Raw genomic sequence first — 23,487 nt, forward strand, 5'->3', positions numbered from 1 at the left:
AGTTTGGACACCCCTGGTTTATGCCATGAAGGAAATTTGTGCCGCACACACGGACCAAACACTGTAGCGAGCTGAGCGTATTTACATTAAAGCCAGATTCACACAAAAATCTAATATGATTTCAGAAATAATGTCAAAAAAAATATCATTCTTGTTGATGGTTCACAGAAAATGGACCAAAATAAGTAACCCAAGGTGTAACAACATGTCGCATGTCACACCTGTGCCGTCTCCCCACATCTCTCTTCCATATCTCCACTACTGCTATCAAATTAAGAATAAATCCAGAATGAAGTCCTGTTCTTTTGTTCATTTATTACAGAAAAAAATATAAAACATGAAACACATTTTGAGAAGCGGACCCAAGTTTAAATAGTAAGGCATGAAGTCGTCACTTCCACTTGTAAAAAAAAAAAAAAAAAAGTATCTGTAAACTGTAACTACATTTCACGTGTCAGTTAAAGTGCGGAAAGTATACGACCGAACCAAACTCTCCTTGCACCTACAAGCTTTAAGGAGTGAAACTATGGTTGTACATCTGCTGGCTTGCTGCAACGAAACCGGAGGCCGAGTTCACTCTTCTCTTCTCATATTGTTAAAACATACATTCATTGTTCGGATACAGCAGTGATTAATTAAGGTAACTCTATAAAGTGATTAAGAACAAACGTGACTTTCTTTCCACGGCATGGTTTTGTTCAAGGCGGTCCGGGCCGGCTCGCAGTGGACGCAGTCGCCTGGTTCTCTTGAATCTTCCGACTGCTCAGTATGGACTCAATGCGGAGCGTGAGCTACGAGGGGACACGGTTGACACGTGAGAAGGTCTGCTTGCACACGTATGTGCCGACATGCAAACACTCTCACATATACACAAATGACTCACCGATTGTTGCTGTGTAAGAGAATCCCGAAAGGAGGCCTGTATTTGTTCCTGCCTCTTCTCATCGAAGAGCTTACATTGCTCAGCTTTGGTCTTCACCACGGCCTCGGGCAGGTGGGGATACTGCTGCCGCTGTGGCATTAAAAAAAAAAAAAAAAAGACTTTCAACAGCTGATCTTAACTGGAAAGTACTTCTGACGTTGAGCATCATTTTATGAACTACTGTGTTAACCAACACTTTACTTTGAGTTCTGCTTCATGTGTCAGTCAACAGATGGCCATCGCTAATTTGACTTCTCAAAACTGTCACACTCAATAGACTGAGAAGTTCTGACATTGTTATCAGCTGGAAATTCCTGATGACAGTTTTTGTACCCGTAACCAAAATTTGCCAATGTCACTATTAGGGTTTCTATTTTTTCAGTTCATGGAATTAAAATTAACAGTAAAATAATATTTAAAGCACTTTCTTTGTGCGACGTTGTTGTCACTACGCTGAAAACGTATCCTCATTTTGAATACTTTCATTTACCGCGTGACCTTAAGACCCTGAAGGGGACATATTATGCCCATTTCCAGGATTTCTATTTCATACTGGGGATCCTCTGGAATACCTTTGTATTATTCACAGATAAAAAAAAAAAATCTTTTTTTTTTTTTTTTTTTTTAATCTAATACTGGCCTGTTATGCAGCCCGACAGTTAATCCTCCATCTGAAACAAGTTGTTTTAACTCCTGTCTGAGTGTTAAAGTTTTAAACTTTACATACATTCACCTCTTTTATTTATTTTAACTTTGGCAACATTTATTATGAACATCTGCCACTGTAACATTATATATTTGACAGAAAATACAGAAAAATATGATCGGTCCTCTTTAAGGTCACTCACCAGTTGCAACATGTAGTCCTCGATGGGGTGATACCTCATTTTCTGCAGCGACACGAAGGCGACTGAGACATTTTTTCTGCTTTTGTTAAGCAATTCCTGCAAAGACATTTGGATGTGATATGTTGTTTAAATCACAAACATTACCAGCAATAATTCTGAGAAAAAGGTTAGAAAATGATAGTCATCTATACCATGAGCTCGTCATTGGTCATCATGTCCAAGGTGTGCTGGCTGGAGTTGACGGGATGGCTGGTTGGGTTTGACTGAGGGAAAAACACAATGACGCACATTTACATACAGTAAACCCACGTAATATAATGTATGAATAAGAACATCTGCTCTTGATCATTTCAGTTTTGCACCGTGCAGCTCTTTACCTCGGCCTCATACTCGGCCCACGCAGCTTCGCGTTCGGCCTCGCTGAGCTCCTCCTCTTGTTTGTGGTCCAGCAGGGACTCGTGCTCGTGGTAAGACACTATCTGGTCTTTACAGGTTTCTAAAAGCTGTGCCAAGACCATATCCTGACAAACAGACACAAAAAAAACTCATTCAATACTGCAACTTTTAACTACCGTCATGTTTTTATGGCATCAGAGTAGAAACCTGAAGATAAAGACGGTGACGTCACCTTCGGTAAAACGGAGCTGGGTCTCCTGCTTTTCCTGGAGTTTGGGTCGTCCAGCAGGTCTGGCTCAAACGTGTAAAGTTCAGTCAGTTCATGAAGAGTGAAGTGCCTCTCGATCTGCTGCTGATCGACCACTCGGTTGGACAAGGACTGCTTGGTCACCTGCCGATCGTAGATCTTCTCCTCCATGGTGCCCTGGAGATCAAAAATGATCAAAGTATTAAACGGAGCTGCAGCTAATTTATGTACATGTGCTATTTATCCTGCAAGTAGCCTATTAATCAACATGACTTTCAATTTAGCAGAAATGGAATTAAATTTGAAAAAGAGCCTTTCAAGTCAAAGTTCACTATTTAACATTCAGTCTTTCTCGCCTGCATGTTCTGAATGTGCAGATCTGGGATATCATGGATTTAAGTCAGGGCTACAGTGCCAGTGTGACTCCACAAAATGAAGCACTCAGGGTATGTGAGTGAGCACATATTAGTGAATGTCTCCTCTACATTCATTTAGAAGTGGTGCACCACCACAGAGAGAACAAAATTCAAAAATAAACATTGTAATTTATCCTTAATGTTATCTAAAAGTTAAATGTCCACGTGCTTTGAAGGTAGTGATTACATTTAGAAGAGATTTAGAAGGCTTTGCACTGGAACTGCAACTTTAAACAAAACAGCAACAGATATGGGACAAAAGCAGAAATATCTATGGAAGCATCGAAGCTGTTAAAATCATAGCGGATACACAGTGTGGGAACACAGAGGTGAGCAGCAGCAGCATAGAGTGATCGTTTCTCGAAACTTCTCACATTGTTTTCATTAGAATATTTTCTAACTGACCAAAAAAACTACCCAGGCTTTGTCAAGAAAAACAACAAACATTAGAGGAAGATCATAAAGAAATTAACACAAATGTACAGTGGTGTGAAAAAGTGTTTGCCCCCTTCCTGAGTTCTTATTTTTTTTGCATGTCCGTCACACTTAAATGTTTCAGATCATCAAACAAATTTAAATATTAGTCAAAGATAACAAGTAAACACAAAATGCAGTTTTTATTATTAAGGGAGAAAAAAAATCCAAACCCACATGGCCCTGTGTGAAAAAGTGTTTGCCCCCTAAACCTAATAACCGGTTGGGCCACCCTTAGCAGCAACAACTGCAATCAAGCGTTTGCGATAACTTGCAATGAGTCTTTTACAGCTGTGGAGGAATGTTGGCCCACTCATCTTTACAGAGTTGTTGTAATTCAGCCACATTGGAGGGTTTTCAAGCACCAACCGCCTTTTTAAGGTCATGCCACAGCATCTCAATAGGATTCAGGTCAGGACTTTGACGAGGCCACTCCAAAGTCTTCATTTTGTTTTTCTTCAGCCATTCAGAGGTGGACTTGCTGGTGTGTTTTGGATCATTGTCCTGCTGCAGAACCCAAGTTGGCTTCAGCTTGAGGTCACGAACAGATGGCCGGACATTCTCCTTCAGGATTTTTTGGTCGACGGTAGAATTCATGGTTCCATTTCTCACAGCAAGTCTTCCAGGTCCTGAAGCAGCAAAACAGCCCCAGACCATCACACTACCACCACCATATTTTACTGTTGGTATGATGTTCTTTTTCTGAAATGCGGTGTTACTTTTACGCCAGATGTAACGGGACACACACCTTCCAAAAAGTTCAACTTTTGTCTCGTCAGTCCACAGAGTATTTTCCCAAAAGTCTTGGGGATCATCGAGATGTTTTCTGGCAAAAATGAGACGAGCCTTAATGTTCTTTTTGCTCAGCGATGGTTTTCGTCTTGGAACTCTGCCATGCAGCCATTTTTGCCGAGTCTCTTTCTTATGGTGGAGTCATGAACACTGACCTTAACTGAGGCAAGTGAGGCCTGCGGTTCTTTGGATGTTGTCGTGGGGTCTTTTGTGACCTTTCGGATGAGTCGTCGCTGCGCTCTTGGGGTAATTTTGGTCGGCCGGCCGCTCCTGGGAAGGTTCACCGCTGTTCCATGTTTTCTCCATTTGTGGATAATGACTCTCACTGTGGTTCGCTGGAGTCTCAAAGCTTTAGAAATGGCTTTATAACCTTTTCCAGACAGAGATCTCAATTACTTTCTTTCTCATTTGTTCCTGAATTTCTTTGGATCTCGGCATGATGTCTGGCTTTCGAGGACCTTTTGGTCGACTTCACTTTGTCAGGCAGGTCCTATTTAAGTGATTTCTGGATTGAGAACAGGTGTGTCAGTAATCAGGCCCGGGTGTGGCTAGAGAAATTGAACTCAGGTGTGATAAACCACAGTTAAGTTATGTTTTAACAGGAGGGGGCAAACACTTTTTCACACAGGGCCATGTGGGTTTGGATTTTTTTTTTCCTCCCTTAATAATAAAAACCTTCATTTAAAAACTGCATTTCGTGTTTACTTGTGTTATCTGTGACTAATATTTAAATATGTTTGATGATCTGAAACATGTAAGTGTGACAGACATGCAAAAAAAAAAAAGAAATCAGGAAGGGGGCAAACACTTTTTCACACCACTGTATGTAGCAGAACAGGACATCTGTTTATTTTCTGTTAATCAATTGATCATTTTCTAATCCCTCAAATTTATCTTGTGACTCTGCAGCCACCGGAGGAGCTCTGACCGCCCGGCAGGGAATAACTGACTGAAGGTACATAGAGCAGCTCAAAAAGCCTTTCACTTTAAAACACACACTATACTACCATGAAGTTAATCACCAGACTGAACACATTTCCGTTAACATTTATCAAAACAGTCATATTTTTAACAATTATTATTGAAGACAGGTAAGTTTACCTGAGCCAGGAAGCGGTACACAAACACTTGCTTCAGTTGCCCGAAGCGGTACACTCTGTATACGCTCTGTATGTCGTAGGAGGGATTCCAGGAGGCATCGAAGATGATGACCCTGTTAGAAGCCACGAGGTTGATGCCAAGTGACCCCGCTCTCGTTGAGATGAGAAACAATCGGCCACTAAAATAAAAATCAGAAGAGAAACATTGTCAGGACTCTGTCAAACTTTCTGCCCACATCTTATTCCAGTGTAGTAAATATAAAAGACGTGACAGCCAACTTTTCTGTACCGAACATTGGCAGCGTTGTTGAACTCATCTGCCCATTTCGACCTTAACGTTGGACTCATGGTACCATCGAGACGATAGTAATCGACGTTTTTAATCCAGCTGCCCGCTGTTAGGACGAGGAAGGAGAATAACCAGTCAGACATGTTCTAAATGATTTTTAAATTTTCATTTTTCTTTCCCATCAACAGAATGATACCTTTCATTGATGGGTCTCTGGCTCGGTGATAAATCTGAAGGAAATTCTCAATTATGTCTAATGAGATCAAGGACTGACTGAACACAAGCCTAAGAAAGCAGAAATGGATTTAGTTAGACGTGAGACCGTGCCAGCATATTTGAAGACCACTTACAGTGCGTCTCTTTAAATTAGCTTCATATCAGAAGAGAAACATACACTTTATCGTCCAGGTCTTCAGCCATTTTGAGGATCTCAAACAAGAGCACCATCTTCCCGGAGTGCTCCAGGACTCTGGCGTCACTTTCAGACAGCAGATTCTTGAACCAGCATTCATCTGGACCCTGAGACCTCAGACCGATGGTTGCTTTCAATCCTACAACCAATATAAAGCACGGTAAACTGTAGTCGCACATCGTTTGCAAGCTACAGGGTTGAAGTATTAGTGACAGAAGGAGATGTAATACCTTCCACTGCTGGGGCACCTGTGGACACGTCAATGATCATCGCAGTGTTGTCAGTGCTACTCCCTTCTTTTCCTGCATTCTCTTTCAGTCCACTACAGCAGCCAAAAAAAAAAGAATAACATGTCACCGAGTGGCTTTAGAAAATACTCCCCTATCTCTTTTGGTTTGTTTTTTTTCACATTTTGTAGAGTTGATTACCTTCCTGCCATCAATAGTCAATGCCTAATTTTAAATATTTTCTGCAGACTTGTAATTTACTTATGATTCAACCCTGTTTCTTTGGCTCGACGACAGCTCTACGATTTGCATTTCTTCTGATTCACCTGGTTGAACATGGCTTTCCAGGCACATAAAATATATCCTCAAGTGTGAGCCACTAGAAGTGCTGAGGCTTTCATGAGTGACAGATGAAGAGATAATAATTTGTTAGGGTGTGTTATTGTGAACGCTGCAGACCTTACCTCTCAGTTACAGGTGTTTTGACATTTCGCCACAGAGCTTCTCCTGGAACTTGATTCTTCTTGTCAAAATGTTTCGAGGATAAAAAAAAACCCAACAACAACACAGGCATTAATCACAATGTCATGCCAGAATAATAAGGAATCAACATGCAGTTAAGGAGATTTTTTTTGGGCAATTTAATTGCCCATTAATTTATTTATTGAGTCATTTATTGCGGCAGATTCGGTCTTCCATATTTGGCCTAATAAATGCTATAAATCTTAAAACCTAATAGATGGTAGTAAAATTCAGTCGTGACAAAATATAGGCAAAATACAATGACTCCATATCACAGATCACATTTAAGAGGTACCAGTTATCCTCTGGAATACGCAAGTACTTGCTCAAATATAATACAGCAATCAATTCTGGAAATATATCTGGACATACAGTATATAGTGGTAGCATCTGTAGATTTACAAAAGAGGAGCGGACTATTGGTCTTTTAGTCGTACCTTCTTGTTTCTGCCGATGCAGCTGAGCTGAAGGCACCACGGATGAGCCCAAACCCGACCGAGGGCCTGAAAGTCCTTGAACAAGTTCGCTCCGATCCTCTGCTTTGCTTTGTCAGCCAGGGACCCCACACCTGAAATGTTAGTCGCGTCATCAGTGAGACAGTTATTGTAAACACCTTCATTCTGGGGGAAATCACACCGATTCGCCAATGATTATTTTATCTTGCTCACATAAGTTCATTACTGTACCTCTACGTACAAGAACAGACCGTGGAGACACATTCTTACCGGTGACATGGTCCAGGTAGAAGCGGTATAACTTGTACTGAAGTGGGGAAATCCTCACTGCCAGCACATACTCGTGTTTGGGAGGCAGAAACTGGGTCAACTCGGAGTAATCTCTTCTCTAGGAAAAATGAAAATTGTGTTGTGAGAGACGGAATATAACAACAATAAAGGCACGCAGCTGGCAGTATTTTCTTTTACCTGCACACATCCAGCCAACATTGCGTGAAGAACATGCGCTCGCTTCTTCATGATTCGGACGTCTTTCGGCGTGGAGTCAGCACACTGGCCGTTCTGTATGGGGTTGATGAAGCGGTTTCGGAATTCTCTCCGTGAGCCCAGGAGATTCTTCTTGATGAAACTGACCATGCAGTGGTCTGTGGGAACAAAACATGTCGTCTCAATATAAAATATCTGTCAGATCTTCGTGCATACGCTTAGTTTAGTCACTTCGATTCAAAAGTGAAGACAAATTTGTTATAGCACTGCAGTATTGGTTTATTAGTGGCAGCATTTATTAAGACGCAGTGGTGAAGACTTACACTCAACAAGGTTGTTCTGCAGTGGTGTGCCAGTGAGCACCACTCTCCTCTGGGTCTTGATGGCGTTCATTGCTTTGGAAATATTGGTCGCTTCGTTGCGCAGGATGTGCCCCTCGTCACAAACCACAAAGTCTGGACCTGAAAAGAAAAAAAAGCAACTGTGAAGGAATGAAAAGTAAAACACGAAGCATTCTGATAATATCCTGCCATTACAAAGTCACTGCACCTGGATCCACCAGTATGCTCTTCAACTCCTTCTTCAAACCTTCATTGTTGTTTGTTTGGGCTAATGACAGGGTGCGGTACATGTCATACCCCATTATAATAACGCCGCCTTCTCTCTGCCATGTCTTCAGAGTTCTGAGGCGCTCTGGGAGATGCTTTATTGTAGCCAGTTCTGTAACCTGTGAAATATTCATGTGTTTGAACTATAACCACATACGGACATGTGTGACTTACAACAAATCTGAAGCACAAAATGTATTACCGGCCTCCTGTGATCGAACACATTTTAAATTCTTTGCGTACCCTGACTTTATCTTTGCCCATGTTCTTCTGCCACTTGTTGAACTCACTGACCCAGTTGAGGATCGTATTAAGTGGACACACGACCAAAGCTGTTCTGAATTTCAGGACTGTTGACAGCAGCACAGTGTGGAGGAACGTCACCACCTATGAAATAAGACAACTATGAATATGGAAGCACAAATAAAGAGTAATAGAAATATTACAAACATACAGCAGGTTAAACGGACGCATCAGCAGAGAATGATGTTTAGCTCAGGGAACGCTTTATGATTTTGGGCTAGTAGCAATATCTGACCAGATAAAACAAATAAGATGGAATGAAAGTGAATGTGCGTGTATCTTCACCTGCAGAGTCTTTCCAAGGCCCATGCAGTGTGCGAGTAAACAGCCTGATCCAGACGAAGAGTTGGCCTTCTTCACAGACTCACAACAACTGTCCCAAATAAACTGGACACCTGTTGGGAGAAATAACAAAAAGAGAGCAAGTCAGGTTTAACAAGCTACACAATTTTTGGGAGATTTATGCATTCAAACTCATTAGAAGTTGTTATACAGTGTCTGAAAAAACGAAATCTAAATGTGTTATTAACATCACCAGAAACTGTATTGCTGCTATTACTTACAACATGCCTGTATTGTGGATCACAATAAAACAATGTCCTTTATAGTGCGAGTGACCAGAGAGCACAAACTAACCGTCCACCTGGTGAGGCTTCAGTCTCGTCACCAGGTTCCTGTGGACCTGAACAAGAGGCTGCCTGGTCTCCTCATCCTGATCCAGGACCAGCTTGGTTGTGATGGGACACGGCACTTGAGACAGCTCATCCGAAATAACAACTATCTGGAAAACAATGTGAGACAGTGAGTATTTTGTCTGTTCGTACCCTTAAAAAAACGTAAAACAAACACTTCCTCAGTAGTTCTACTGTCAGTAAGCCGTTGTTATTCTGTGCAGGTATATTTGTCTCATTAGCAGATTCTGCTGCAGAAATCTGAGAGCTGAACTACTGTAAGCCTCCATTGTAATCACCAGAGAACATTAACGGGCTGTTTGCAGTACCTCTCTTCTGTCCTCCATCTGCTGTTCCCTATCTGCCAAACGTTTGCACCTCTCCTCCTCCTCTCTGAGGGCTTCCTGCGTCTCAGCACGGAGATCCACATCTTCAATAATTTTGCGGATCTTTTTGCGTCCTTTGGGGGTGCCTATGATATCGTTTCCATCCTCTTGATCGCTCTGCTGAAATACAGAACAATCGATGAGACACCGGAGCCGCCTCTCTTTCTGATGAGCATGAGATGAGGTACAGACGAGAAGGATGAACAGATATAAACAGATGAGCTGATGTATCATCCGCTGCTACCTTTTCACTGCTGGAGTCCGACAACCAAATGCAGGGCACTTGGTTCTTTGGTTCTTGACTACAGAGTGTTTTCTTAACCTTTGGCGTTAATCTGGAGTTAAAAACAAAATACAAAAGTTGAAAAAAAAAGTATACGTAGATAGTATATACTACTGTCTACGTGTGTACTCAAAGTGTAAGCACTTCAGTATTAGTACTGCAGTAATGTTATTTTTTTTTATTTTTTATAGTACTCTATTAATCCCCAAGGGGAAATTTCTTCGCTACAGCAGGGGGGCTCTCAGGGGGGAGCTGCTGCAACAGGCTGCCACTAGCGCGGCACCAGGTAACCTGACCTGAGGTGCATGTTTTTGGATGTTATGCAATATTTCAGAGGTACATTTATCACTTTGTACTCTAATACATGCATTTTTAGATTCTAATATTGCCAGTGTGACAGACAGTAATATGTTAATGTAAATATGTCCAAATATCAAGATAGAAATGCATCAAATGCAAGACCGTTTTAAAAAATGTACATCTTAACAGCACCAGCTGTATACTATAGACAAATAAAACCAGCAAAGCAGCATAGATGTGCGACTGAATAATTCTGTACTCTTGCATAAATTATAATTATGAATGCAGGACTTGTACTGTGTATTTGAAAATATGTTTTATATTTGAAGCTTTTTCTTTTACACGGCAGATATTTTCACACACTTCTGCATTTGATAACATTTCAGTAAAACCAGAGAAGAATTTGACAGGAACAGAAATTGAAATTTAGATTTAGAACAAAAGAAAAACATTTTTGGGTTCTTTTACTGTCAAAATGAATGTACCGTTTGAGTCGGTCTTCACCAGCCTCATCTTCTGAATGACTCAACTCCTCGCTCATCCCAGCAGCTTCATCCATCTCATTACTGATGACGTCACTTTCACTATCAGCTTGACAGAAATCAAAATCAGACATTAGGGCGAGATACAATAGGTATTCCCTGTTCAGCCAGATCAGTTTCATGTCAGATGTGTGCTTACAGCTGAAGAGGTCTCTGCTGCCTCTTCTCTTGTGCTCCTTCTCACTATTTGGCACGGCCTTGTCATCCTCATCGAGGGTGAGTTTATGGCGGAGGAGATGGTGCCTGGCGTTGGGTTCATTAGATGTGGTGTCAGCTGATTCTGAAGCCAGGTCTTCTCCTGCAGCAGAGATATTCTTCTATCATTACTTCCCCAATTTTACATCCCAGTGACACAGAAGGCGCCTGCCAATAAAACTCTGAAGCACACATCACACTCAGCGATTAATTAAGACTAAAACTGGAAAATGATTGTGCTGATTAAGAGCTGCTCAAGAGAAAATCCAACGTGTGAAAAAAAAAAAAAAAGACTTACCATTATCATCTGATCCATTATCCTCATTGCTTTGCTTGACCTCCTTTTCACCCTCCGACTCAGATTCATCCTCCTGCGTCTCCTCATCCGAAGAGACATCGTCATCCGAGGAGTAGTTGGCTTTAATTTTGGCCAATAGCAATTTCTTAGCGATTCTTTCAAAAGTAGAAAAGAAGGAAAAGGCACCTGAAGTTCATTTCATGATCAGTAACATCTTCTTCAGCTGGATACAGTTATACTTCAAGGCAAAAAAATCACAATAACATGCAATCACAAGAATAAAATCAGTGTATAAGTGCAGGAAAGATGCCAACAGGTCTTTTGCTGATGGTATTAAAAATAATTTACTATAAATCTGAGCAGATATCTTCAGACAGCCACTTCAGCTTGATTCACATTAAGTGTCACCAACTACAGTTTTGAAACGATGAGCCAATTTAAAACTCTGCAAGTCACAAACCAATTAAAGTAAACAAAAAGATATCACAAAAAATACAAATACAAGAGATATTTTTAAGATTAAGATTTTATTTCAACAAACAAGTATTCTTCACAGGAAACCCAAAACAGAGACATGCTCTCCTCTTCTCCTGTAGTTTGTTCTCCTTTGGCAAATAGGAAGTGATACTTGCTTTTGTTTTTCCTACAATACTTTTTGCTTGCTTGAGTCTGACAGACATTTGTCAGTTTTTTCTGTGTGAAAATGAGAATTATTTTAAATTCATCCAATTCCTCGAATCATGACAGCTCAGAGTTAAAGACCAACAATCTTTTGAGCTGATGAAAAGGCAACACAAGTCATGCTAGCAGCCAATTAATGCTGTCTTAAAAGGGGGACAAAAAGCATGAGACACAAAAACACCAAAGCCTGCACATAACTATTTACTCAGGATGAAACACGACAACTTTTTTTTTAACTCCTTTAACCTACAGCGGAGTAAAAAAAAAAAAGTTTTTTAATTACGAAATAATGCCCATAATGAGATAAAGTTCACGATTACAATGACTGGTTAAAAAAAGTCCATGGTTTAAATAACATATGGTGTTTTGAACAATCAATATGTACATATACGCATCTACCTATTTACTCCTGTCATCACAAACAGTTCATATAAGACATAGGTCTGGCTCCATTTAGTTTGCTGCATCCTGCATTAACATGATCTCAAGTACAGGTCCGATCCTGATCTCAAAGTGGTTATTAATGCAGGTTTGGGGATATTTGATAGCCGCCATTTTCACTGACTTTAAACCCGACGTCCAAGCAGGAGTGTACTGTAAGAGATGTACAGTCGAGAGCAGCAGTAACGGATCAGAGCCTTGAATCTATTCTGATATGTTTCAACTTGGGGGAAAAAGGCGCAACAGAAAAAGCAGAAACACTGAAGAAAAATACTGTCACATAATGAATCTAGCATTTTTACCACTGCTAATAGCATGCTGTGTGGATTTCAAAATAATATATAAACAGTCTTTTTCACGGTTTCCCCATCAACCACAAACAACGTAAACATTTCTGCTGACCATTTTTTTTTTTTTTTTTTTTTTTTAAGCTAAAGTTGTGCTATCACTACAGCTAACAACAGACTTTACGAGAGAATAAAATAAAAAATAAAAAAACGAGTTGTTGCCGATAATATCCCAGATTTAAGTGAGTGTTGCCTAACAGCACTGCAATCACTGCTGTGCTGTCAGGAAATCCGACCTGGAAAAAAAAAACACGAGAAACAAACGTGTGTCATTAGAAGGCAGAGTGGGAGTTTGGTCTCTCTTTGCATTTCAACACTTGTCGTTTCACAGCCCACTCAGTTCTCAGATATCCAAAGTTTAAATCAACATTCGAATGCACTGACCCAGCAGAACTGTTTAGATCTACAGTACTTCACAGCTGGTTCATCTGTTAAGCAGGGTTTAAGTCTCCGCAAGTTTAAATACGGTAACAGCTTATTTATTAGTTTTAATGGTCAGCAGTAATATTTACTCTGTATATGGAAAGAGGGGCAAAACATAAAAAGCACGGGTATAGTTCCAACAATGTTGACAGTATGTCTTTGGATATTTGGAGTCAGCCAAATAAATGAATGTAAATATGGAGGTGTGCAAATTATTCCAGTTAACTGGAAGTTGTTTTCTGGAAAGAAAAGCATAAAGCTTTGAGTATAGACGCATTATGACAACCGGAGACAGCTGCATCTCCAGGGAGAGCTGGTCACGAGGTAAATATCGCACATATATATATATATATATATATATACATATATATATATATACACACTACTGCTGGCCGAGAAAGCAAACTGCCCACACACATGAAAGGCAAGAAAACAGAATTTATTGCCTTTTGGGGCACTAATAGCAGGTAAAGAGGAATAGGTGAAAAAAGTGGAAAATATGTACGAGATGTCAGAGAATCTCTGAAAATTACGACCGTCAGAGAAACAAAGTATTAAAGTATTTTTCCAAAGAAATAGACATATTATAGTAGTATATAGTATGTATGCAATTGGATAGAGTGTGATCCAAAGCTCTAAGATCACTTATATTTGTGTCTGTCAGTTATATCTGTATTTTAATTACAACACTAAAAGAAGCAGACAAGAACCGAGGCCAGTACTGCATGTGTGAATATTCAAGGCAATATTATACGAGTACCCATAAATATTACTGGGGGACAAGAAAGCTCACAGACCGCTCCACCCAATAGTGTCAAAAACTACTTTTAAATATCAAAACATCATCCTGGCATCGAGAATGTTTTTTGGAAACCGTACCTGGGTCTAGTCTTTACAAGTTTTACTTGAGACTCTTGACAGTCAATGAATCCATTAATACCCTGATTCAGTGTGATGTCTGCATGTTCACGTGCTCTGACTTATTCACTGGTACAAATGAGCACTCAAATCATCTAGTGAGTGTCAACCTGCCGTTAAGCCTCCTCTGATTTAAGGGATGGTCGGCGGCCCAGTAGGACCGTTTCTATCTTCTGAAGCTGCATTAATAAACTTGTCTGTAAAAACTAAATTGGAGTCTTTGCACAAGAGACTGCATACCAGGTTAACGTCATATTATGTTATTGTAAAATGTATCATTTTTCATTGTGGCAGTGTGTCAATACCAGAGTCTTGATGTTGATGCAAAGCACCACTTTACAATACAATAAGGATTTCAATCGAGAAGCAACACAAATCACATCTCCTGCGGTTTGGTGTAAACTGTGTTATTTGCACAAAATTAAAAGGGAATGGGAAATAAATTGTCAGCTGACGGTGTTTGGAGGCAAGAGGCTTTCTGTGTTTTCAGAAAAGACTCCGAGGCTTGGAAAGTTTCCAATTATTTGTTCGTTAGACTGTGAGAAAAGCACTGTAACAAATCCTTAGACTTGCAGTTGTTCTCTATACCATCATCATCTTTTTTTTAAAGTGTTAACCTGGACTCTGACATAATGCACCAACACTGCAGTATTAAATATATGCCCATTTGTGAAAACGCAACCTCAAGTTATGTGCAGTAGAAAGATTACAAAATATATTTTGTGACTTCAAGTAAAGAGGGACTGCTGACAATAAAATATAATGTTTGTGCCTAAAAGAATGCAAAAGCCAAATAAAAATGTATCTTAAGTGCATTTACAGAGCCATGTGCTTTTTTATCGGATATTTTATTCAAAAGTCAACCATCTGCCATCTTGTAATAATTAGGGCAAAATCTAAATGTCACGCAACAGCTGTGACACATTTGGGGTTAATTTAACAGCAGACAATCAAAAAGGTGAAGCATACATGTTTTATACACACAACTTTGCAAGCCTTCTATTCCATATGTAACAAAATAAATATTGATATTCAGTATTAATACGTTATGGAAAATGAAAACCAAATACTTCATTGTTGTTTTTTGTGTTTGAAAATGTAAATGTGTGCAGCGGGCAGGTTTCAAACATTATATTTCACCCGTAAATAACAATATTTCATTTACTTAAGTTAACGGCGCTAAAAACAGATAACAAACAGCACGCTGAAGCTCAACACTTTCTAAATATGTTGGAATACTGTCACTGAAAAAAATCCTGTGCTGCAATAACAGGCTGACCTGGAAGGCAAAGTCAGTTTCATTCAATGTTATAACTTGTGCTCAGACCTCTTCAAAAAGAAACTGGATCAACTGTAAGGTTTCCCATTTTGTATCGGCTAAGTATACCAGGGAGAGATTACAAGTATGGTATAAGAAATAATTTATTGAATATGTATCTCTTGCATTTACATTTAAACAAGATACTAAATGAAACACAGACAAGCTGAGTGTGTTGCTTATCATTCACACAGCCTCTCTGATTCTCACACTGTGTCTCTAGTATTTGTATTTGACTGCTGGGGCTCTACTGCAGCTACGCTTCGGTCTTGTTTGAATAGACTGTAACTGTGTCTTAATGTCGTGGGTGTTTCTAGATTTTGCAGAAAGGCCAGGATTTGAAGTCGCAGCCTTTCGTCCACATCTAGGTTGCTTTACAAACTCTACGTCTGAGCTTTTAGAGCCGTACCTATTTTCGGGATCATCATCATCCTCTGCTGCCCATGAGGGCCCAGACTGCTCCTCATCTCCTACGAAAAATGAGAAGCAAACACCTTTTTAATTAAGCAAGTAGTGTTGCTCCAGTAGAGACATAACATACGTTGTCAAAGAATGGGTGATTATAATCACTGACGAGATATACTGCAGGTCCAGTTATAAATATCATTATATCATCATCATAAGAATAATAAGACTCACCCGATGAATGACGAAACGATGCTGCCAGTAAGGCCACATCTTCTGTGATTGGCTTCATCTTCTGATCACTTCCATCACTCGCAGAGTCGTCATCATGGTCATCCTCACTTGATGAGGATGATGACTCCATTGGCTCCTGCCGAGATTTGGCCTTCGACTTCCCAGCTTGTATCCTCTGCTTTCTTGCCACACCTTCCTCTTCTCTTTTGACGAGGTGAGGCTTCCCTATTGACCTCAGCGTATTCAAGTGTTGGATTTTCCTCTGCGAGTCTTGATCTTCGCTTGAGCTGTCCTCAGTCCCGCTTTCCGGTCGAGCTCTTCTCTTGCTCGAGTTGGAGTCAGGAGAGTGGTCCAGCATCTTGCGTTTTCGCCGCATGTTCTCCGGTGAGATCGGCGTGTTCTTAGTGAGCCAGAAGAGACATTTCTTGGCAACCTTAGTCGGCGACGCTTTACCGCCGTCTTCGTCGCTCGGTGGCTCATCTGAGCTTTGCGTCATCGCTGCTCGCTCGAGCAGAGCGGCAGGGACTTCATCCGAGTCAGAGTCGTCTCTTGCTCTGCTCAGACTTTGCTCTTCGGTGGTTTTGGCGGGAGCTGTTTTAGGGCTCCCCTCAGGATCGGAGTCACTGTCACTGTCTCCTGCAGAGAGAGACGTTTTGGTCTTGACATCACTTGGTCGGCGTAAAGGCGTCGTCTTCACGCGAGGAGACCGTCTGTTGCCGTTTTCCTCCTCTACACACAGAGAAGCACTCGAGCCGTCATTGCTCATCTTACCAGTTTCTTCATCCTCTGATACATGTTTCCCCTTTGACTTCTTTTCCTTCTTGTGTAGGTCTTCCTTCATCTTTGGGGCTTCAGAGGAAGGCTCCTGCTCCATAGCCACAGGTGTAAGCTGCACTACCAGTTTTTTAGTCATGTCAACCGTACTTTCAGAAGGCTTCAGGCCGATCTTTTGCGCTCTCTGTCTGGCTTCATGTGAATCTGAATCCATGTCCTTCCCAGGGCAGTCATGTGGACTTCTCCCAACTATGAAGCCCTTAGAGTCAGAATCATTATCGTCCATATGTTCGGCTGCCAACTTCTGCAAGTTGCTCAAGCATCTTTCATCAGAAATGTCCAACTCCATGTCTGCTTCTGTTACAAGTGAATCAAATTCATTGCTAAGGAACTTTTCCCAGATGTTCAACACATCCAAGTCAGTGAACTCTTCCTTAAGGCTATCCTCCAGTGCTGTAAGTGACTTTCGCAAGCCTTTGACTACGGACAAAAAAGAGTTCAGATACAGATTACGAACGTCCGGTGTTTGTTTGTGTGTTGTCACAGTATGAATAAAATTTACAAACGTTTGGTTTAAGGCATTTGCTGAGTCCACTAAATGTTTGGCCTTTTTGGTAATGTCCTTGGGAATCTGCAGTGTGCTATAGTTGAACACCACATTCCCATCCATGCCGGTGTGATCCCATTTATCCAGGGGAATGTTTTGTGGCGAGTCTGGCAACATGTGGTACAGGTCCGATTTCCCCGGCTCTACTCGGTTCCTCCGGCGCTGCTGATGCCACAGGCGCTCCATGTTCTCCAGGACGCTGTCGCACGCCATCACCAGGTCAAAAAGGGGTTCTGGGCTGCACACGTAGCAGTACCACTTGCTCTCCAAGATGCCGGACAGTTCCTTCCTTCCCAAATTTCGGAGAATGCACTTTTTGCAGAAAGCATTACTGCAGAAGTCACAACAGATCAAGTTGCCGCCTTCGGCACACCACCTGCATGAGGAAAACGTGAGACATGATAAATACAGCTGATAAAAGCCGAGCACACAGTGAGCAAGGGGAAATGTTTAGAGTTCAATTAAAATATGGAATACAACAAATCCTACCTGCACTGCTCATCCATTCCATCTCCATCCTTGCTGATGTCATCACTTGAATAATACTTGTAGCACGACTGCCGAAACAAAACATTCAATTAGAGACTGCTTGGACGAATTACATAAGAAACATGGAGAAGAATTTCTTTAAAAAAAAAAAAAAAAATCAGTTATGTTAATTGCGTGCTGGTAATGGATCCTTTAAATGATTAACTTCAAATACAGCAACGTGTTTGGCAAAAACAAAGAATCTTCATAATATGAATTATTTTTGATGACAGCAACTGTTGTGTTTTTGACGGACAAATTTAGCTCAGTATAGGTATTATTTATGAGAATATAAAATGACTGGCTGAGCTGCTTAAGTGCACACTGACTGCCATCTGCTGTCAGATTCCTTTGCATTTTTACATTTGCGTGCATTTCTTTCATCTATGTAATATTAATAAAATCAGGAAAATCCTTCCTCAGCGTGATGCAGAAATGCTAATTCATGCGTTTGATACTTCTAGGCTTGATTATTGTAATTCCTTGTTGTTAGGATGTCCAAATTACTCATTAAAAACGCTGCAGTTGATCTAAAATGCTGCAGCAAGAGCACTGACGGGATTTAGCAAGAGAGATCATATTTCTCCTGTTTTAGTTTCTCTTCACTGGCTTCCTGTTAAATTAAGAACAGAATTTAAAATTCGCCTGCTGACTTGCAAAGCTCTTCATGACCAAGTTCCATCTTATCTCAGAGATCTTATAGAACCACATCATCCTGACAGAGATCTTCTCTCTTAGCCTGCTTGTGGTTTCCAAAAGTAGAATGGGAGGCACAGCCTTCAGGTTATTCTCCCTGAAAAAGGATTTTTTTTTTTTTTTCCCCCTCCTAGCTTATGTGGGAGTTGTTGAATTGTTGGGTTTCTCTGTATAATGTTGTAAAGTTCTGCTGTGAGGACATTACTGTGTTCAGTGCCATGAAATAACTTGTGTTGTGATTTGGCGCTATATAAATAAAATTGCATTCAATTAATGTCAAATATTGAGTACTCTAAATAAAATGAATGGATTTGCATTTGGGTATGTTTTCCAAGGCCTCAGGCTTACTATGTTGTCTTAATGGTCAGAGACAATAAAATGAACAGAATAACCCTTTTAAAATGAAGAATTTGTTTCGGACATATCTATAAGTAGACTCACCTTACAAATCAGTACTTTCAGAACTGGGTGCCGAAAGAAGGAATCCCTCCGGAAGTGGTTAACTTGTCGGCCACATGCGGTGCAACACACAATTCCCATGTGTCCAACTGCTGGGAAACAGCAATTCTGTCATTAGCAACAACATAAATATGGTTTGCTGCATTGTTTGTCTTGCTCGATATTTACTTAAATCCACCACATTTTCCTGGTAAGACGTACATGAGCGAATCACTTGTCAGAATACAGAAACTTGGCAGTGCAGAATGAATGTGAGGCACTAGCAGATTTTTTTTTTTTTTCATTTTACTGTAATATTTTCAGACAAAGCAATCAATGAACTGACAAATGCCTTCATTTTGCTTCATGTATTGAAATTGCCGCCTTAGCTAATCATGAAGTTGGAAGCAATTTAACTGCAGTAGCGACTCACCTCCACGTCTTCTTGAAAACTCTTTCCGCAGCACACTAGATTTGCGGCTGCGAAACTCCGGACCCCTGAAATCATCTCTTCCATTGTCAACTGGTTCAGGCCTGACCAGAACAGTTCCTTTAAAAACAAAACACAATAAACTCAAGATATCCCGTGATGATCAAATATGTCATCGAGACCCAAAGCAGAGGACAGACTTAACGTTCTCAGACAGGCAACATATACTAAAATACACAACGCATTTATAATGACTGAACTGTGTCAACCTAAATGTTGTTAGTCTTAAAGTCAGTGAGACGTACATAAAGCTGCTTCAGAACACACTTTGCCAGATGCATCCTTCCAACATTTCCACAGACACAAAAATGCTTTTGCTACACGGTGCTGAAACACAGTAAACACAGTTTATGGGGCGGACTGAAAAAAATCCCATCTGGAGTCGGAGCAGCAGGGTGACACTTTAAATCCTACCTTTAGGCAATCTAGTGACATCAAGGTGACCATTTGTATTGACTGGTAACTCCACATCCTCGCTCGCATTCGAGTCTCCAGATTCATCCAGTCCAGAGTGCTTGATGACAACTAAAGGTTTTCTGTTACATCAGTGAAACAGAAAGAAAAAAAAAACTAGTAAGTTCAGATGTTAAAAACATTTACTACAGCCTGGCAACCCACTTGAGCAGTGGAGACAAATGGTGCGCATGACTGAAATACTTTACAGTCAGAGCAGATTAACAAACAATATTTTCAGCAATCATCTGCATTGAATATCTGAGTGTTTAATTTGGACTGTTTCATACCATGGTGCTGCTTTATCTATGCTCGCTTGGTATAAATGAAGAGTAAACCCACCTCCTTGAGTATTTGGTATCCACACCTGCCTGAAAAACAAGACAGTTTGTTGGTTTAGTTCTCGCTGGTAGTCATCATTGTCTCCGTTGTGTTCAAAACTATCACATTAATGTCCCAAAGCAGAGTGCAAAGAATTTCTTATTTTATCGAAGTCCATCATTTTTTCTCTCTTCCTATCGCCTTAGAAAGTAACCTGAAAACTGGCATACATGGTGTTTCAGTGGCACAGGTGCCTTCTGGGAGTTGACTTTGCAGTTTTTTTGTTTTTTTTTACAGCATTTGTATTTGCAGCTTGCATTGAAACTTTTTCAAGAATTCAGAAGAGAATTGCCTTGTTTTCATAACCAGATTCTAATAATTCACACTTGACACATTGGCAAAAACATCACGGCCCCCTGACAAAAATGAGAAATGAGAAAAATGAACAGTGTAAAGGGTCATCACTTAAATAAAACTAAAGGAACAGAAAAAAAATAAAAATCATAAGGTTTAATTGAGGACATGGTTATCCACTTTTATAAGGCAGGTTTTGCATGGGGGCTTGATTTATCCACTTATTACACAAATTGCTTGATTAGTTCTTTAATTTACGCCGATTTAATCCTGCTTTAACACTTTAGGGAGAACCTGTTGGAAATTTCTGAATGTGACAAAATTTTCAGCTGGATCCAGCTAACAGCTCACAACATTAGTGCCATCAATGTATAAAACTTTATAAGGCATTAGACAAAAACACCCAAAACATGTTCACAAATGTTCAGTTACCTCTGTCTCAGTATGAGCCGTTACCCTCCCCCCAGAACAGCTCCTGATTGTCGGCCCTGTGAACAGAATATATGTTATATATACATGTAAATATGTTTGTAAAGCTTATAAAAAATGATGTTCCCATTACTCATGATCACATTAATGGAAAGCTGTACCATCAGCATCCTCAGACGTTGGTGCGCCATTGCTGTCCTCAATACTGGAATGAGCCAAGTACTCATGAAGCTTGTTGACCAGTACATTCAGCTTGCTGGTGGAGGTGCTGCAGTCAAGACAAAAGAGCACAGTTGTGACGCACTTATCAGTCAAAAATTGGTAGCTGGTGATCGATTAAAAATCCTGAATAATACAATATATAATTATGAATGATTAGGTGAATGACTACTAAAGTTAATTTGGGAGAATAAATCATTTCTGATGTTAGACTATAAACATCAACTCAAATCCAGCTTTAGCAGCTACAACTCAACTTTTACTGTCCAATCCTGAACGTTTCACTCTCATTCAGTTTAGACTTTGGAAAGATCACGTTTCACAAAGTATCGTCTGTCAGCCTCCTGGAGCGAGTGATGAATGAAGCCAGACAACACTATCCCATCTCAAAGGCTCACATGAACACACTCAAACAAAGTAGCTTTTCACCTAGTTTGCAGAGTAAAAAGTCTTAAAGATGACTCTGTGCCATTAAGTGTGCGCGTAAACCACGACAGTCAACCACCATGCACAAGAACAAGTCCTCCTCTACATGGAGTGCAGCCATCATTAATACACCCGAATTTTCCCTGCGATGGCGAGTCAAACTGTCTGTTGTGAAAATGGTCTTTTACATGAACATATCACACATTAGTTAATAGACTAATGAAAAAGTTACCACAGGATATACAGACAGAAGTCAGACCTCCACAGCAGTGTTTTGTCTATCCTCTTTAGCAGCCGAGATGTGTTTGTAGTGTTACAAAAAAAAAAAACACAAGTCACACTGATATGTTTACATTGGACCTGCTGCTCATTTTATCAATATTGTATGATGGCAGTTGTGAAATGTTAAAATTGATTCAGTAATTGTTCACTATTGCCAGTTGTAGTACTTTGTTGACTTTTGAGTCGGGCTGATAATAATGGGCAAAATCAAATATTATATTTTTAACCACTCAATCAAAATCAGTATTGCAGTGATATTGTAGGGTTGACTATTAGTGCTTTCACATAATTATTACACAGTGAGATTTTAGATTAATAATCATCAGTGATGTGGGTGTAATGACTAAGTGAGAAAAGGCAAATAAATTTAAAAAAAAACAGCTGGAACAGTTTATTAAATTCAAACATGACATCACTTCATGTCACGCTGCCTTTAAAACTAGGCAAGGACGACACTAATGTCACGTCACAATATTGGGATTTTTAGCATCCATATCTATTCTCAAATCACAATATTGATATAACATCAAAATAAGTCCCTGATTTTAATACCAGCTTGTTTACATTTCACTTCTGAAACAACTCACTGGGAATTTAAGAAAAGAAAACAACACCTGAATGCTGTCACGGATTTGGTCGCTGCAATTGTTAAATATATACTAGTATTACCAACAATAATACAAATTATACACCAGGGGGTGTTTTCTACATCTTTATATTCATATTTAAGTCTAAACTCCTCTCTGTTGAGGCTGGTTGGTTCCCAAAAGCAGGAGCAAGTAAAGCTGCTCTGCAGCAGCTGTGTGAGTCACGTAAGATCAATGTAAACTGTGGTGTTGACCCTACGAGGTGTAAAATAAATAAACTTTATTAAACATGATCGCTCAGTCCACGTGTACGTGTGTACGTTAGCTAGGTTACGTCCACTTCACCCAAAGTTAGCTCCGATATTAGCAAACCTGCCAGCGGCTCCGAGACGTCAAACATGCATTAACAACACCTAAACTGCGATGTCAGCGCTTGTTAATATCAAATGATGACTCGACTAAATGTGAAGTATTTCTTGCTGGGACAAATCTGTGGTTAGCTTAGCTGATAGCTGATCCCGTTAGCCGGCCGCTAAACTGGTTCGCCATTATTATTGGAAACGTTAAACACGTCACATCGCACTTTCTTTTTCTTTTTTTTTTTTTTTTTTTTACCTCAGCGTCGCAGCAGACATGTCGCGAAGCCGGTGAACAACACGAGTCGTTCAGGTTCTTACGCTCTCAGTCATAATATTAAAATAATGTGTCGCTCATCGTCCCAAACAAACAGCGCGCGACGCTGCGGAGGCTCAAACTGACAACAATTCTTCTTCTTCTGTTATTTAAACGCGTTTCATGCTCACGATGACGTGTCGCTCACCAGCGCCACCGCCCGCCCGGGAGGGCTTATCCGCTGTTGTGTTTTGTTATCCCTGCCCATGTCCCCTCCCTGAGGGTTTGAAGTCTTCAAATGCTTTTTTGCATTTTGTTTATTGCAGGTGTGG

At 40.3% G+C, this 23,487-nt stretch overlaps 1 protein-coding gene across 1 annotated transcript; it reads right to left on the minus strand.

Moving 5' to 3' along the window:
* Positions 1-276: 276 nt before the first annotated feature.
* LOC138196578 (transcriptional regulator ATRX-like) lies at positions 277-23,281 on the minus strand. The gene is made up of 35 exons (XM_069146752.1): positions 23,159-23,281; positions 21,191-21,297; positions 21,033-21,088; positions 20,268-20,296; positions 19,887-20,008; positions 19,416-19,532; positions 18,986-19,092; positions 17,810-17,877; positions 15,940-17,696; positions 15,710-15,770; positions 11,173-11,327; positions 10,819-10,977; positions 10,623-10,728; positions 9,799-9,889; positions 9,498-9,674; positions 9,134-9,278; positions 8,783-8,892; positions 8,438-8,581; positions 8,136-8,313; positions 7,910-8,047; positions 7,569-7,744; positions 7,371-7,488; positions 7,083-7,213; positions 6,588-6,643; positions 6,127-6,218; positions 5,879-6,035; positions 5,681-5,769; positions 5,485-5,590; positions 5,197-5,374; positions 2,399-2,590; positions 2,148-2,291; positions 1,962-2,033; positions 1,771-1,866; positions 884-1,012; positions 277-791 (listed from the first exon to the last, which is right to left on the minus strand). The coding sequence occupies exons 1-35, from the start codon at positions 23,176-23,178 to the stop codon at positions 699-701; spliced, it is 5,676 nt and encodes a 1,891-aa protein (XP_069002853.1). The 5' UTR covers positions 23,179-23,281; the 3' UTR covers positions 277-698.
* Positions 23,282-23,487: the final 206 nt, after the last annotated feature.

This window comes from Embiotoca jacksoni, unplaced genomic scaffold (assembly GCF_022577435.1).
Source record: "Embiotoca jacksoni isolate LCO1_2020_lvr unplaced genomic scaffold, fEmbJac1.0.p SCAF_13, whole genome shotgun sequence".
Taxonomy (NCBI): Eukaryota; Metazoa; Chordata; class Actinopteri; family Embiotocidae; genus Embiotoca; species Embiotoca jacksoni.

What these genes read in the sequence shown, in the direction of transcription:
- LOC138196578 (XM_069146752.1), bottom strand. Translation starts at nt 23,178, where the DNA reads ATGTCTGCTGCGACGCTGAG. An exon ending in GGGCCGAGTATGAGGCCGAG is followed by an intron (nt 2,034 to 2,147) that starts GTAAAGAGCTGC and finishes TTTTTCCCTCAG; the next exon opens with TCAAACCCAACCAGCCATCC. An exon ending in AGGACTACATGTTGCAACTG is followed by an intron (nt 1,013 to 1,770) that starts GTGAGTGACCTT and finishes TTAATGCCACAG; the next exon opens with CGGCAGCAGTATCCCCACCT.